Source organism: Dromaius novaehollandiae, chromosome 6, assembly GCF_036370855.1.
Source record: "Dromaius novaehollandiae isolate bDroNov1 chromosome 6, bDroNov1.hap1, whole genome shotgun sequence".
In the NCBI taxonomy this organism is placed as follows: Eukaryota; Metazoa; Chordata; class Aves; order Casuariiformes; family Dromaiidae; genus Dromaius; species Dromaius novaehollandiae.
The window spans coordinates 15,815,864-15,832,541 of record NC_088103.1 but is presented as its reverse complement, the minus strand read 5'-3'; the positions used below and the strand labels follow the sequence as shown (position 1 = coordinate 15,832,541).

At 44.9% G+C, this 16,678-nt stretch overlaps 1 protein-coding gene across 4 annotated transcripts in view; it reads left to right on the top strand.

Moving 5' to 3' along the window:
• Positions 1–4,357: 4,357 nt before the first annotated feature.
• The window catches only part of GRID1 (glutamate ionotropic receptor delta type subunit 1), a 545,174-nt gene continuing 532,853 nt past the window's right edge, over positions 4,358–16,678 (top strand). For 3 of the 4 annotated variants that reach the window (XM_064513740.1, XM_064513738.1, XM_064513739.1), the window contains exons 1-2: positions 4,359–4,728; positions 6,995–7,150. In XM_064513740.1, coding sequence (XP_064369810.1) covers positions 4,650–4,728; positions 6,995–7,150 — 235 coding nt within the window. In that variant the 5' untranslated portion in view covers positions 4,359–4,649. Of the gene's footprint in view, positions 4,729–6,994; positions 7,151–16,678 lie in introns of all 4 variants that reach the window. The other variant, XM_026116758.2, reaches the window with a different exon arrangement.

Genomic DNA, 16,678 nt, shown 5'->3' with positions numbered 1-16,678 from the left:
AGAGATACTTGCTTCATCTTTATACCTGTATACAGTATAACTATAGAGGAGCAGTTCCATTTTCTTTCAAAGGAAAGATAATAGTTGGATACATATGTGTATACACATAGATCTACGCACACACATGTTTTAGGGACCATCCTAGCTAGGTGTAAATGCATGGACCGTGATGGATTTGTGCTGTCAGGGGGACTGGAGAATTACCCCCCACTTCCCTTCCCCTACTAAAGTTAAGATTCTAGAAAAAACTCTAGGGGTAGCTTTAAAGCAGATTATTTCCCCCTGTCTAGACCATGCAGACCGTCCAGACTGTGAGTCTTTTTTTCTGTTCTTCCACTTACTAGACAACACCTAAATTTTTCCCCCACTGCTCCTCCCCCCATTTTATACACTTAGCATTGTCCCAGTTTTCATGTATGGAAGCCTTAGCCTAGCTATAGTAAATGGATGGAAGTTAGGAGGAGATAGGAGAATTGGTGAATCTTGCATAGACTTTGATATTCCAGGAGTCTCGAGGTGTCGATCTTGCAGAGTGCTTGCTTGTGAAGCAGGTTTTTGCACATAGCGGTGTATATGCTCAGTAGACATCAGGGGTCTTCCGGATTCAGGCATTTCCTGCAGCTGCACTTCTGATGATGTTTTTCAAAATACGTTTAGTGCTCATGGTGGCAGCAGAGAGGGACAGAGCCCTGGGCACCAGGCTCTCATGTGGGCCTTAACAAGCCTCTCAGTTTACCGTTCTGGGACGTTCTGCAGTTCTAACTGCAGTGTAGTTTCAGGGCCTCATTCAACCATGCTGGTGCAGTTGCAAAAGCCATTTGGTACAGATTTCATTCCATGTTCATTCTGACAACAGAAATAAGCACAGCAGTATCTCATGATGAGTTAGCTTAAAATCACCACAGTGGTTTGTAAAGGTAAGAGAGCTGTTAGAGATGTGCATAGAATTTTCTCTGTTGCCAAGGAATTGAACTTTGAATAGTGACTGTTGCTTGAGTTTTTATTTACCTTGCATATTTCTGATTATATGCCATTCTTCCACTTGCACTGTAAATCCAGTGGTACCTTATGTAATAATGCATAATGAGTTGTCCCCTATTCAATGATGATAGAATGTCATGCCAAGTTGTAACATTTTTAATATGCAAAGTGCTGGCAAATGGATTAGCCTTTTAGTGCTGACCGCTGCGTCTAAACAATGTACACCCTCCGCAAAATGTCAGTGCTCTTCCGATTGCACATGATGAATGGCAGAATTGAAATGAACTCCCTCATTTATTCTGGGCTTAGAAAATTCAACATAGATAGCTTTCTTGGAGGGAGGGAAGTACTAGGGGAAGGAGGCAGGGCAGTTCTTTGCAATGAACAGCATTATGAAAACTGTAATCCAAGCCAAAGTGGTGTTTTTTAAAGCTATGTGGCAATAATTTCAAAAGCCTGACTTAAATCAGGTTTAAAATGAGAGCCAAGAAAGTTTTGATGCTGCAACACACTCCGTCTTGCAGAGATGCTACTAAAGTTGCAGGTCTGCTCTTTGGCCATTCTTAAAAACTCCTGCTTCTCTTTTTAATGGATGGTTTTGTGCAGGGCTCTCAAAGGTTGGAGAGTCTGGAGGCCTTGATTCAGCTGATGTACAGCTGGATGACTGCAGCTACTCAGGGCTTTAACAACACCGAAGTACATGGCTGTGGGTTGGGGTTTTGCTTTCTTTCCTCTTCTGACCCTTCCTTTCATTCCACAAAGTTAACCAATGAAAAGCCAAGGTGCTGAAGTGTGGGTCGCTCTACACAGCTTTGTACTTGAGGTCAAGATGAGCTCTGTTTCTGTTTCCATGCCACTGTGGATTGGTTTCCATGTTAGAAATCTGGTTTGATGGCATTTGGGATTTTTTCCAGGCATTTTCCTTGTGTCTTACTGTCCATTGGCTATGACAGATATTCCCCCCACCCTTTTGGCCTCTGTTTCTGTTGGCCTATTTTATGGTGTTTGGGGCTTCTGTCCTTTTTCCCTTTTCCTTCTTTTGGCTGGGATTGGATTATTTTCTGTGTGCGGAGCATTTGCTTCTGAATTTCTCAGGAAATTCTGTAGCTTGCCTAATTGACTGCATTTTGGGTTTTTAATGTTTAGTGTTACTATTTCATTATTATTATAATAGCAGCCAGAGGTGTCCCAGCTGAGGACAAGACCTCACTGTACAAACTTAAGAGGCAAGCCAGCTCCCAAGGGCTTGGAGCATAACTGACTGCTATTTGGATGCCTGTATAAATCACTGGGGTAGGAGCTGTATATTTCTAGAAGTTTCTGGCTAAGATCCCAAAGTGCTTTTCAAACACAAACAAATTTAATCTTCCTTTCCTCTATGGAAGTCAGAGATTGGTTCTGTGGCAACACTCTTTTTTTCCCTGTAATTCCCAAACATGTACTTGTTACTGTCATATATATGACTGTGGTCAATATAGGTGTTTAACTTTTTAAAGAGCCTATGTAAGTCGCTAAGTGCATATTGATTGGAAACGAATGTAAATTAGAATTAATTTCGACTTGCTAACGTAGTCAAATAAGGAACATTTCTATTGATCTTTGTCCCAGAAGCCAATTACCTGAATTAAGTGTTTTTATTACATGAAATATCGAGTATGGTATTTAATCATTCTGCATTGATCAATGTGAAATTGCATATTTAAAACAAGGACTGTAAGCAAGAGTAGTTAACAAGTGATTTATTTTTAAAAAGTATATCTTGTTTTATATACCCCCTGCTTTTCCCTGTTCAAAAGCTGTGTTTGTACCTACCACTGAATGGGAAGCTGTTGATGCCTGTGGATCAACAGGGATTCTTGTTCCTATCATTTCAATTTCAGCTTCCTTCTCTTTCACTCTGCTTCATCTATACATGTGTTCCCTCCCCCCTCCCACCTCCCCCACCATTGTAAAGCTTATCTATATCTGCTACTCCTTAGCATTAAGCGTTTTTGTTGTACCGTGCTCTGCATGAAAAAATGTTTTCCATATTAAATAAATGCATTGAGCAATCTCTCTTGCAAGCAAATAATCCTAAGTATCTGGAGAATTTAGTAGTGCATGTATAAGGTGACGTTTATAAAAGGTATGCTCAACTGGTATGACATTGCTGGTATAAAGAAAGGGGGAAATGGACTGTTCAGGCATTTGCACTGGAGAAGCCCCCCTCTTAAGCCCTGTGTGGACACACAGCTTGTGTGAAGCAGGTGGGGCCTGATTCTTCCCCCGGAGTGTCTGGAGCTCTGGCGTTCCCTCTCCGGGAGCAGGATCTGGCCACAGCGCTGTATTACTAGACTTGTGCTTGCAAGACGGCGACCTCCAGGAATCGCTCTGCCCCGCATTATCCGAATGCTGACATTATCTATATGTATCGCTAAAGCGGGCCGTGCCTCAGCTCCTCAGCAGCTTAATAATCTTGGTAACATCCTGCTCTCAACTCATTTTCTTGGCAGTAGTTTTAATTACGTTTCAGGCTCCTGAATGAATTTGTTTTCTCTGGATCCTTGGCATATTGAGACGCTTGTCACGTTTGGGTGCCTGCAATCACTGATGCGTTTGTTTTAGGGGATGAATTAGTCTTCTGAGCCTGAGCATGTCCAATTTATGAATTAGATTTCATTGAAAACGAAAACAAAGCAAGAAACGGTTTTGCTGTACCACTTCCCCCTACCACCCTCAGCACAGGGGTAAAAATCGCAGCATTACTCTGTCGCTCGTCAAACGCGGATCGTGTCCCGGGCAGAGCGTGGAAGGAGGAAGGAGCGTTGCCTTCCCCCCTGCCCCCGGAACGCTGCGCCCGCGCCGCCCCCCGCCGCCGAAGTTGGCCGAGCGGCAGCGGGCGCGGCCCCGCGCTCCCGCCGCCCTTACCTCCGGGGGCGTCCTGCCGCCGGGGGCGTCTCGCCGTCGCGCCCCGGCCCCGGCCCCGGCCCGGGGCTGCGGGAGGCCGCGCCCGCTGCCGCTCGGCGTCCTCCGTGCTCGGGGCTGCAACCGCGCCCGCTGCGCCGCGCACCCTCTCCCTGCGCTTAGAGCATCGCCCCCGACTCCTTTTCCGCTAGGAGAAATATATATATATAGTGTGTGTGTGTGTGTGTATATATATATCTATACACACCTATATACATATACAGAATTTAGTCGCAGTCAGTTTCCGTGCTCAGGCACAGCCCCCCTTCCTCGCAGACCTGCACACTCCCCGCCGCGCCGCCCGGGCGCCCCGCCGCCGCGCCGTGCCCCGGCGGCACCGAGCGCCGAGGCTCCGCAGTCACGTGGCGCGGGGGGCGGGCGGCGGCGGCGGCGGCGGCGGGGGGGCCGCTCCGCAGTTCGCGGTCTGCCGGCGCCCCGGCACACACCGAGCGCTGGGGGCTCCGCCGCCCGCCCGCCAACCCGGGATCTACCTCCGTGTATTTTTAGCCTCGGCTCTTTTTTTCTCTCTCTTCCTCACCCCTTTTGCTCGATCTTGGAAAAATTGTGGGGTACTGGGGGGATTTGGGATTTTTTTACAGCGGGGGTGTCTCTGGCCGCCTTTCCCCCCGTCGCCTTGCTCCACCTCCCCGTTCTCTTTTTTTCTTCTTTTCCCCCATCTGCCTCTCCACCAAACCCGGGCTGATGTGCTGTGCGAGAGACTGGAAATGGAAGTGTTGATGCTCTGGCTTTTCCCCTGGATATTTCAGTGCGTTTCGGTGCGGGCGGACTCCATCATCCACATTGGTAAGAGAGGGAGCGAGGGGGGAGAAGAGGGAGGCGGTAGATAAATAAATGAAAGGATCGTCTCGGTTAACCACGGTAATGTCACAGGCAGCGAGCGAGCCCAACTCCGCGGAGAAACGGGAGGAGGGAAGGAAAAAGGCAGCTGAATTCCCCTGATTGTAAAGTTAGGGGCGAAACGAAGGCTTTGCGCCGGGCCGGGCCGGGCTGCGGGGCCGGGGGCGCACGCCGGGGCTGATCCGGGCAGCGGGCACGGGGGGGGGGAGCCGCCGGGGCTGCCGCTGCGGTCTCCCGTGTGGCCGGAGAGCCTATGCGTGGACCTGTTTGCATATATTTCCCCCGCCCCCCGCCACCCTTCCCAGCTCCTCACCACCGAAAGAAGAAATGCACCCCAAAACCCGGACAGGAGAGAGGCATAATCTGAACGTGCTCGTAGGGAAAACTTTCAGGGAGATAATCCTTTGGTTTCCTTCCCCTGTCGTAGCAGGTGTCAGCCGAGCTGGAATGCGGGGGGAGAAGTTGGCTGGAAAAGGGTTGGAGAGGCGAGATTTGCAGCGGCTCCGTGCGTGCGTGCGTGTGTGTATATGTGTGTGTGCGCGTGAGTGTGTATGTGTGTGCGCGCACAACTGTTGTGGTTCAAATAAGATCTCATTAAAACCCCTGGGCAGCAAGAAGGCTGGATCAGCAGTAGGAAGGAGAGGGATGAATAAGAGGCAAAGGAAAGGCTGATAAGAACTTTTATGGCTTCTGGGAGCAAGACATAGTAATGTCCACGGGAAGCCTGGCAGGCGAAAGCAAGGCTCTGCAGTCACCTTTTGGCTGGTGTTGAAAGGTACCAGCAGGAACGAAAATGAGGATGTTTGGGGGCGGGAGAGAATCACTTGTGGAGGATGATAAAGGAGGAGATGGGAGCATGGCTGGGAAATGAAAAGCAGTAGTTCCCAACATTTTTGGGGGGAGGGTGGAAGAATAAAAAGAGCGGTGGGCTGGCGAGGGAGCGATGTTGGCGAGGCGAGGCGAGGCCCACGGAAATGGGCAGAAGGTCCTGTGTCAACCTGGGGCCGGGAAGGGGAGAGCAGGGGCCGGCCCTGCCCTGAGTTTCCCGGCAGGCGGGAGCAGCCCCGGGGCAGGAGCAGGGGCGACGGCGGCGAGCGGCAGCTCCGAGGCTGGCGAAGGAGGCTCCCGTCGGCGCCGCTCGCCTCCGGAGCCTGGGGACGTAGCCAAGGCAGACAGCATTGCGGAGCCATTAAGGAGTCGGGGTCAGCCCTGGCCGCAGCGGGGGCCCGGCCCCGGGACGCTCCCCAGGTCTGGGCAGGCCTCGGCGGCGGTGCCTCTTCCCGGGGCCAGCCCGCGGCGAGGCAGGGCAGCCCGTGGGGAAGTGCCAGAGCCGGCGAGGGGTCGGGGCCTCCACGGCTCTGCCTCTCGGCCACGTTTCTCCTGCGGAAGGACGGTGTTGCAGGCTTCTCCCCGCACAAACTTCAGCCAGAGTGATGTTCCCTAACTCCTCGCAGAGATAACGGTCCGGTGGGCAGGAGAGAAAGAGGCTGTGTGCAGAGCTGTAATTTCACACAGGCAGCGTACTGAGGCTCCAGACACAGAGCACGCACAGTGTGAATCAGCAGCACTTTTCCAGGCTGGGGGATAACATTTTTCGCTTTTCAGCATTAAAGATCTCCCATCACGCCACAGAGCAGGGTAGTAAATCTAATGTGTGCACGTATACGCTCGATAGACAGGGGACATTACATAATACACATCGCCAGATGTTTTCATGTTAACTGCATAAACAAGACAGTGAAATGAGAGCTTTCAGGTTGCCGGACGTGAAGCCCGGCTTCACGTTTGTGTGTGTGTAAGCCTCAAAATAAGACGCCCGAAGGGCAGCAAACCAGGGAGCAGCAGCAAGGCAGCGAGCAAAAAGTTGGTCAAATTCCCAAACACCATTGCCTTTCCTGGAACTCGGGGAGCGACGCCCCCTCCCCCGGGATGAGTCGGTCCACGAGCAGGTGAAGGGGAAGTCGCCGGGAGGAGGCAGCGCTTCCCCTTCCCCTTGCCCGTGCCGGGGCCGTGCAGCCAGCGCCGGCAGCCCACGGGGGCCCCGGTCCCGCCGGTGTCCGGTCCCTCCGAGGGCTGCCCTGCGTGGCACCGCCAAGCCGGGCGTCTGGCTCGGTGCGGCCCAGGGGCGCGGGCGATGCTGGGGGGCCCGGGCCGGGAGCGGGCGGGCCGCGGGGCAGAGCTCGCGTCACCCTCTGCCGCCTTCCTCCTTCAGGTGCCATTTTTGAAGGCAATGCTGCCAAGGACGACGAGGTGTTCAAGCAGGCGGTGTCGGATCTGAACCTCAATGACGACATCCTCCAGAGCGAGAAAATCACTTACTCCATCAAGCTCATAGAGGCCAACAACCCTTTCCATGCGGTGCAGGAAGGTGAGCGCGCCCGGGCGGCAGCCCGCAACCCTCGGGGCGGGCTTTGCCCCGCGGCCCTCCCGGGGGAGCGGCGCACGTGTGGTTAAAGCGAGGCCGGTCCCCGCCCGGCCCGCTCGTGGGGCGGAGGTGTGCGGCGCGGACCTGTCCTGGCGCTCAGCTGGGAACTTTCTTTCGGTCGGGGGTTGGCGCTGTCTTACAAGGAAAGGGGAGGGACGGCGTGGCGGCTGTGGGTGCCGCGCCGCGCCGCGCCGTGCCGCGGCGGCAAGGAGAGGCGGGCGCCCGCGTGGGCAGCGCGGGCCGGGGGTGGCCGCCGCCGGGCCGCGGGAGCCGGCAGGTCTCCGAGCTGGAAGCCGGGGTCCTTCCCGGTCGTCCCCCCACATCCCCAGGTGCCAGGACGGGGGCTGCGCTTGCAAGGTGCCCCAGCCGGCCCCTGTGGCTGTGCATCTGCCCCCGCGGGCTTGGGGGGAAGCGGCTGGAGGGGGTGGCGGGGGGCCGGCCGCCACAGCGCGGCTTTCCCTGGGAGGCCCTGCTGCCGCCGCCGTGGAACTGGGGCGGGAGTGAGGCAGCCAAGTCACCGGCTGAAAACCTACCCAGCGTGTACAGGATCTGACAAGTAGCTATGTAGGTAAATCGTTTCAATTAGTTTTTTTTTTGTTTTGTTTTTTTTTGGAAAGGGGAAACGTTTAAATTAATCAGCTTGCCTTTACAAATAAGACTCTAAAAAGATATTTGTGATTTAATGAAGCCTAGGTTAATTATGGCCTAAGTTATTTCAGAAGCTGTGTTTTTCAGTAGTAATTATTCTAGAAGCAGAGAGCTATTTATATACCCAGACGAGAATATTTTAAAAAATGATTCATCATCAGCCTTACCCTTAGTTTTACAGAGCACAAAGTGAATCTTTCCCTGTATGAAAATTTGCATTAATCCATATGTATCTGTGTGTAATTTGTGTACATGCAAATTATGGTTACAAAATGACACCAAATGTTAATTTTCATAAACTCCAAACAGTTTCTTCTGCTGTCTTTTTGCCTCAGCATAGGTACTAGTTAGTACCATGCATATTCAAGAGAAACAGCAAAATATACCTTTTCAAGGGCCTGATCCCATTAATAATGGGATTCTTCCTACTGCTCTGAAAGCTTAGTGGGGGGGGGTAATGCAAAAAAATTAAGCTTTATGAAAATGGGAAGAAGGGGGCTTTAAAACAGAACTCGCTCCCCACAGACACTGGAGGAAAATAAAAATCTCTAAATAATGGCAGGGTTGATTTATTGACAAAGATTAACTCTGAACAATCGGATCTTCTTACATTTGCAAAAGCTCAGTGTCCTATATTGGAGCTTATTCATATTCATGGAAGTGACAGTAGTTGGCTGGCTGAACAATTGCTTTCAACGGTGTCTCTTCTCAGAAGTAAAACTTCATAAAACTATTCTGAATGCACTGGGATCTGAGCTGACAGTCTTGTGGACAGAGTCCCTTTGCTCAGTTTTGTTGAGAGCAGAAAAGCATGACCAGCTGGAAGAGTCTTCTTGATCTACTATGATTTTGTTTATTTTTTCTTTTGTTTGCTAATCTTGAAGGTTAATAGTGCATTTAAGAAAGACTATTTTCAAAATAAAAATTCTCTTTTGAAAATCATGGTGAAACCATGGGAAAGATTCTGGTAAAATTTTTTTCTATTCATTACAGAACACTTGTGCTACTTGAATATATGTAAATAAAGATGTTGCCTGGTACCCTTTCCAAGATGCTATTTCAGTGCTTATGTGTCTATTACATTTAGAATTGTTCTTTGAGAATCTGATAGCATGCTGGAGAATTAAGGAAGTGGTTGATAAATGTTCACAATTCCAAAGAGAAGTTGTTCTCTGACACTACTTCATTAAGGTATATTAAAGAGTCCCTTTTTGGGAAGACTGCAAAACGATCCTATCTGTGAGTCAAAACCTTGCCGTAGTAGGAAAGCTAAGAAGAGTGTCAGCCTTTACTCAGTTTCCTGCTTGCTTTGTTGGTTCAGGTCAGGCCATTTTTATTTAAGATTTAATTTCCTTTTTTTGAAACTGTTATACAATGTGCTGACAGAATGATACACGGGACACAGTAGATGGCTATTCTTACCATGCAGTGTCTTTCTGTCCAGTGTTACTTGGTGTCATTGTGACTATTCAAAATCTCATTGAATTCCATCATACAGATGCCCTGCTCGTTTCAGTAGAATATTGTGTATAGTAGTCAAAATAACCTGGAGGAAAATCCGCTGCCCAGACTGCTCACAGAATGTTGCTGCAGCTACATAAAATGCCCTGACATCCACATTATTCTTCTACAGTGTCTCTCTAAGCAGTGCCATGGAATTCAGTGTTGCAAGCATTAGTTTCTTAGCAATGGAACTTTTTATAGTAAAAAACAATTTTAAATAAAAATAGACCATTGTGATACTACTGCCAGAATAGCTCAAACAATCAGATAAATCACAAATAGTTTTTATTTGAACTATCTTTTGCACAGTTTTATGAATTGACATTGTGAATTGTCCTTTAAGTTCTTTCGGAATGAATCCTTCAAGCATGGACCTTCATTTCAATGATACTTCACTGGTAAAATTATGGAAATTCATCACTCTGTATAACAAGGTGTTTTACACAGTAACAAGATGTTAATTACTGACGGTGGTAGTTTTTAACATGTGTTTGGCCTGATATTTATGGTGCAGTTGTAGAACTGCTGCATGAGTAGGAAGCACGGAAAAGTAGTAACTGTAGAGTTTTTTCAGTAGGATCAGTGTAATTACAGAACTAATGGCCTGAGAGAAAATACCTTGCCTTTCACAGTGGAGTAATTCTCAACTCAGGAAGGTGCACAGAAGTATCTTTACATGTTGAGAGAGCTTTAGAGACCTTGCTTTAGAGAGAGAAGGTGATTGTGGTGATCGGTTTTGGTGACTGAAACAGGTAAATGAAATTCAAAGGTCCTTTTTCAGAGATTTGGTGGATACTCATGTTAATGGTTTTGTAGCATGCCAGAGAATAGTAATTAACAAGTAAAATTGTGAATGTTTTGTCTTTGTCTTTTATTTTACTGTACATTGCAGAAACAAGATCCTTTTGTGATGATAGGCCAAGACAATCTTTTTACTTTTCAGACTCAGATTTTACAACAAAGTGTGGCAAGTGTATGGAGGGAATTCCAGCAGCAAGGGATGTAACAGTAAAGAATAAGCAGATCTTGGTGTATGCATAAAATAGGACTCTGTTGTCTATTTGTGATCATGAGCATTTGTACTTTGTAGAGTATTGCTTTTATGCATGTGGCAATTACTTGAGGGAAAAATTGTTTTTCACTGACTGTAATGGGAGGAAATATATATGAGGAATTGTTGTTCCTTTTATGAGATTTTAAGGAAATCAATTGAAGTCACAAACGTTGTTAAATGATATCCTTCCTTCCAAAGGAGCTATGTGCTCAATTTCTGTGAAGTGACTGAGATGTGAAATAACGAGTGCTTGTTTATGTGGGGTGTATATTTAACCTGGTAATGTGGTAATCCTTTTTGTGATTCAAGAATTCAAAGAAGATCAAAGGCATGCAAAATGCTCTAAAGCTTTCAGTTCAAATTGGCATTTTTGAGCCTGCCATTGGCATTGAGAAGTAACTGCGTATGACATATGGGTGGAAAACACGTTTCCAGCTTGGCTTGAAAATATGACCGTATGTTTAAACTAAAAAACAAACAAAACTAGATGTGTAAATTTCTGAAATTTTGCTTTTGGAGGGGGAATAGTCAACAATAGTTCAAATACCTATAGCCAAAACTAGAGCATAGAGAAGCTAATACGGAGGCTTAACTTTTGTAGTACGCTTTGGAGAAGAGATCCAAAGGAGATGGCTATTCAGAAGCTGCAAAGCTTTCAAACCCTGTTTCTCAATGAATGATGCTTGCACATCTGTGGAACTTTCCTGGAGCTGAAACTTGCTGTTCTCTCTGAATAGCAATTTGGGATGAATTGTTTCTAATTTGAGCGGCCTTATATGCTTGTCGACCTTAAAATGCTGTCAGGTCTGGAAACCAGAGCCAATTTGGAAAATCAGCATGTGATTTGAGAGTGAGAAAGTGTTTGATAAATGCTTTTTTATCAATCCCATGTATGCTGCTGTGGTATCAGAGAAACTCAGAGTTGCTGATCTTTTGGAAGTCTGTGTTGTATACTGTTGAGTGAATCTGTTCCCTTTTCTCTCATATATAGGACTTGGGATAGCTTTTGAGCTCTCTTTCCTCAGCACATATGTTTCCAGGTACTACCAGTATTGCTTCCAAACAGTTTTATGTTTTGAGGAGGTACAAACCGATCAGTGTGTAGGTACCTAAGATTAAATACAGAACTGGAGAACAGGACTTGTAGGCTCCATTGTTATTCTTAAATTTATTTGCCTAGCTAAAATTCCAACTAGAGCATATGCACATTATGTGTAACATAGCCATACGTGCATTGTCCAATGGTTGGGAGCTGTGGAGGACGTGAGAGACTATGTGCTTGTGTGTGTGTGTGTGTGTGTGTGTGTGTGTGTATTGGCTTTTCTGCACATACCTCTTCTCGCAACCTGGGGCTCTATGTCAAGGTAGTACAAGTGTCCCTGACTAGAAGCCCATAGGTGGATCAGAAGCTGCATCTTGATTTTAGCCAGATACAGACTTGAGGCTAAAGGACTGTTTTCTCTGTCAGGAGGATTTAAACTTGAATGGCTTTTAAATGTAGAGGAGGAAGACCTAACTACAACTGTGAAAAGATACCCTCAAACATGGTGATAACACTTCTCTTGCCACTGTATACGCTCGAATCCAGTACCTTATAAAGTTATGTCAAATAGGTGTTTGTGTAAATGCGGAGTAAGGCATTTTGTTTTGCTAGCTTTAGTTTCGGGTGCCCTAGAAGTGAAGGTGGTTGTTTAGAGTCAGGATGTTTTAATACGAGAATGGAAGAATAGAAGGAAAGGGAAAACATACAAATACAGACACATAATGTGATTAAAAATTCATAAAGCATTGCATATGTATTTTATCAGTTTTTTACAAATACAGTTTTATTGATTTAACTGCATTGGATTGGGGAATTTATTACTTAGCTGGCAATAGTATCATAGGCGGTACCTAGATTTTTAACGGAAGACATAAAAAAAAGATTACATCTCTTGCCATCTAGAATTGCAAAATATTGGTTTATATCAATATACTGTCAATTAGTCTCCAGTGGTTTCTCTTGCATCTTTCATTGTCACATAACTTTCGCTTTATCTGCTATTCTTCTGCAGCTTGCTCAAACACAGATTTTGCACTGGTTTCACAAGGATACAGTGTCTTGTTTGGAACTTTTGGACAGCTGAACTCTGAGCTCTCCAGAAATAATATATTGTTACATACATTATTTCTAGCTTTAATCTGAGCTTTCGACACTTTTTAGAAACCAACCAGAAAGAGTGTATGTGGGGGATCCCTCCCATGGTTAGAGAGGCCTTGCTGTGTAACTGCAAATTTTTCCTACTAGTCTGCTGCAGTTAAAAGCTGTTGCTCAGTGGGGTGAATGTGCTTAACGGTTTTACCTCCTTGTGCCCTCTGAGACCAAACCAAGACTTGTTAAGGACTGCCACAGTGAAGACATCTGTGACACTGTTATCTCATTGTGCTTGTGTTTTTACGCTCTCTAGTTGCATGGGCCAGTATATTACAAACCAGAGTGTTTCACAGAGCTACAGAAAACAACAAATTAAAATGTCCATCTCTTCCGTTTCTTGTGTTTTTGTTATGTTAAAAGCAAGGACCTGCAGGTATCTTCAGTAGGAAGGAAATAAGTCGACATTCCATAAAGGAGTCCATTTGCTGCTGAGGATGAATGCAAGCTACAAACTGTGGGCAATCATCCAAATACATGTTTGTTTTGTTGTTTCTTTCCACTTGTAATTTGTTACTTTGTGGCCACAGTTATTCAAGTTCTGCTTAGAGTTTAGTTACAGGTGCAAAATATTCTGTAGTTTTGGGAGGCAGTCCCTCTTAAATACATCCCTGCTATCATTTGTTTGGTTTCCAGGATGTACTGGGATTTATTTTGTTCCTCTCTCTTGCCATATTCTCTGGTTTTGGAGAGGTTCCCATCATCTCAGCCCAGGCTAAGCTGCCTGGGGAGCGAGCCCCAGACGGTGCTGTGCATAGGGGCACGTCAGGCAGTGTGGGGCCAGGAGAAGGAAGGGGTGCTGTGGGCTCACAGCTTAGCACTCCGAAGTAGAAAGAGGGGTTGTTCTGGAAATGACAACAGTGTGGATGGGGCCATTTGGAGCAGAGTCCTGCCCTACTTTGGTGGAGGTTGGGGGGGGGGGGGGCTGCCTGCTCAGCCATCCCCAGAAGGTGTCCCAAACCCTCTTGCTGTAGGGCGATGGGAAATCACTAGGTTGTTTCATGCTTTGCAGTGGAAAGGTTTTGATATTGTCTGGAAGATTTTTCACTAGCTCCGTCTGCAAAACTGGCTAAACTCATTTCTTCTGTCTTTTCTAGTATGCAAGCTTGCTAATAATACCTTTATTTCCATATTGGGTATGGACCACCCATCTGTATTGAGAGTCTCATGCACAAGAACAGCTACAGGTTAGACTGCAATTCTTTTACAATACCTAATGGTTCCCCCCACTGATTCTGCTGTTGATCCTGCTCATTTATCAAGGACCTGTGGCTGGGTTTCTTATTCTAGGATTTCATTGTACAAAATACACTACAACATTAACCAATATGCTAAAAATTATCCCAAAAGTTAAGAAATAAGCAGTGCTCCTAAAAATATTAATAAATGTGTTTTGGGATTAAAGATTATTTTTCTTTTTCTCTTTTCTTTTTTATTTTTTTCTTGAAGAATTTTTTTTTTTTACCCCTGTCCTGAGCACTTCGTTTGTCTGTAGCAGCTTTTTTCAGTCATGGATGTGGAGGAGGAGCTGTAAATGTGAAATGAGTGTACAAGACTTTCTCAGCCTGATCTTGTTAAAATAAGGGATAAAGAAAATGACCCTAAATTGTGAAACATAATCTGTATGTGTGCATATATACATGCATGCACATATACCCATGCAAATAATTTAATTACTGGACTTATTGTAATGTGTCCGGCAGAGGATATGCCTTGAGCCTTTCTGTGTTCAGTCTTACAGTTACGGATGATTAGAGGATTGACTGTCCAAGTATTGTATTTTAAGTTACATCTTAATAACTTGCAGAATGAGATGAATTTAATATTTTGATGTGATTTATCATGCTATATTTGATCCATACAGTAAAAGGAGTTAAAACTACACATTTTTTGAACAGGGAGGTTATTACCATGTTTATTAAAATTGTTCATGGCTTACTGTAGTTTTTACTGGAAGAAAAACAAAGCATAGTTGTACAACTACAATAGCACCTGAGTGGAAGGCTATAGCACAGTAAGACTGTGGCTAAAATAGTTACTTGAGATGAGATTTAACTTTTGCCATTTCAGAGGAACCATAGTCAAACTCTTCTTTATTTTTTAGGTAAAGATCAACATGTTTTTCATACTTTTATTTGTAATAAGTTCCCTCTGAGGGGGTTTCCTGCTGTGTCTTTATTTGTCTCTGTTATTTGGTGCTTAGAGATTTTTTTTTCAATTTGCCCCTCAGAAACATTTCAGTTAGCATGCATGATTGAAATCATAGTACTGTGTAAGTCTTGTAATTATCATTATTTTTAGCAGGGATCTTTTTTTTTGGTCTGGAAGTGCCCTACTAGAATGGAAACAGCCAACACAGCTGTTGCCTTTGTGGCAAGAAATTTTTCTGTAATCTAGATATTTGAGTTCATGATTTTTCATGGCTTGACAAATGGCTTACATGTTCAGTTTTGCATTTTGACAGGTTTTTTTGAGGTACTGGAACATGCAGCAACTTTTCTTATATACAGAAATGCTGTGTGATTCTCTCCATTTACAGCCTGTTGAAAGAGGTTAGGTTTCAAGCCAAAGAATGAAGCACTCTATGCAAAAGGCACATACAAGATATGCAGGCTTCCCTACACAGAAGTGTGCCAGCTCTGAAGTAACATGTAGGTGCCATTCCGTGAATCCTTTCCGTTTCACTCTTTGCTCAGGAATGGGCCAACTAATGCTGATCCTTAGTGTACCTCTTTGGTTATTAGTGTTCTTGTCCATTAGAAAACTGAAGTGAAACCATTAAATAGCATGAAACATTTTGAGAACCCCATTTTATATCCTATGTAGATGTGTAATCATTTCAAAGGCATAATAATGATATACTAATACAGCAAGACTTCTTTCATTCACATAAATTTAAGGCAATAAATTTCTAAAATGAGAAATATGTTGAAAGGGTTTCTTTTATGTAGTTCCTAATGACTTGTTTTTAATTTTAATTTGGAGACCTCATTGCTGTGCTTGAAACTATGTTTGCGTTTGGGGGTTTGGAATGATTTTTGTAGCCCAAAAGGTTTGACTTCTCAGGACAACTCTCCCTGTACTAGCTCTGCTGTTGTGAAGTTCCTCTCTTTTCACCTCGTTGTGGCATCTTGATGCCTGTCCATTTTTTCCCTTTGCCTATCATGTTAGATATGGGAATATGCGGTAAGAATTAATATTGGAAAGTGCTAACAGTCTACACTTGAATGTAAAAAGAACCCAGAGGCATTAGTTTCAAGTGGTGTTTGGCTGCATTAAAACACACAGCAGGGTTTATACTGCTTGACCTTACTGAGAGCCATTTCCTTAGCAACCTTTCACAGGGGGAGAAAAAGGACGGTAAGAAAACAATTTTCCCCCTATATTCAACAGAATATTATCCAAGAAATGGCTTGCTCTCCTAAAATACACGACAGACTCAAACCAAAAGACTCCCAGTGGGTCCCACCTCTCATTATGTATCCCGTTTCTTAGTCAAGCTATTTAATTCACTGCTTTTTATCTTACTTATTTGAGTCTGAGATTTTAACTAGGAGCATCGCTTATAGAATACTTTTTATATCCTCAGAATCTCGTTGGTGATCTGGCTTGTTCTTGTTTAGAAAGTGACTAAAAGGATTTTCCATATAAGCAAATGTTTGTGAAGTTAATGAGAATTGCATTTTGTCAGCAGGTGAATGACTCTGCCTCGTACCATTATTCAATATTTAGGAAGTAGTGATTATTTTCTGCTTGGTAATGCTTTCAGTGTAGGAACTGTGTAATGATCTAAAGCAATGTTTCCATTACCCTTTGTTTTCTTAACATTTCTGCTCCTGAATAAAGGGAAAACTTGGGGTAGGGGAAGAAGGACTTGGTTCGTGGGAGACAGAACTTCTCAATGTCTTTTTTATTTTTTTGTATATGTTGACCCTCAACTTATTTTTGCATTTATTTAATAAACTCTTTAAAACTCCAAGGTAAACTTTGTTGGAAACTGATGATTGTTTTGTGTGAAATATTAGCTTATATTAATTTTTAATCTAAAGAGCCAATATTTTGCGTATTTTCTATT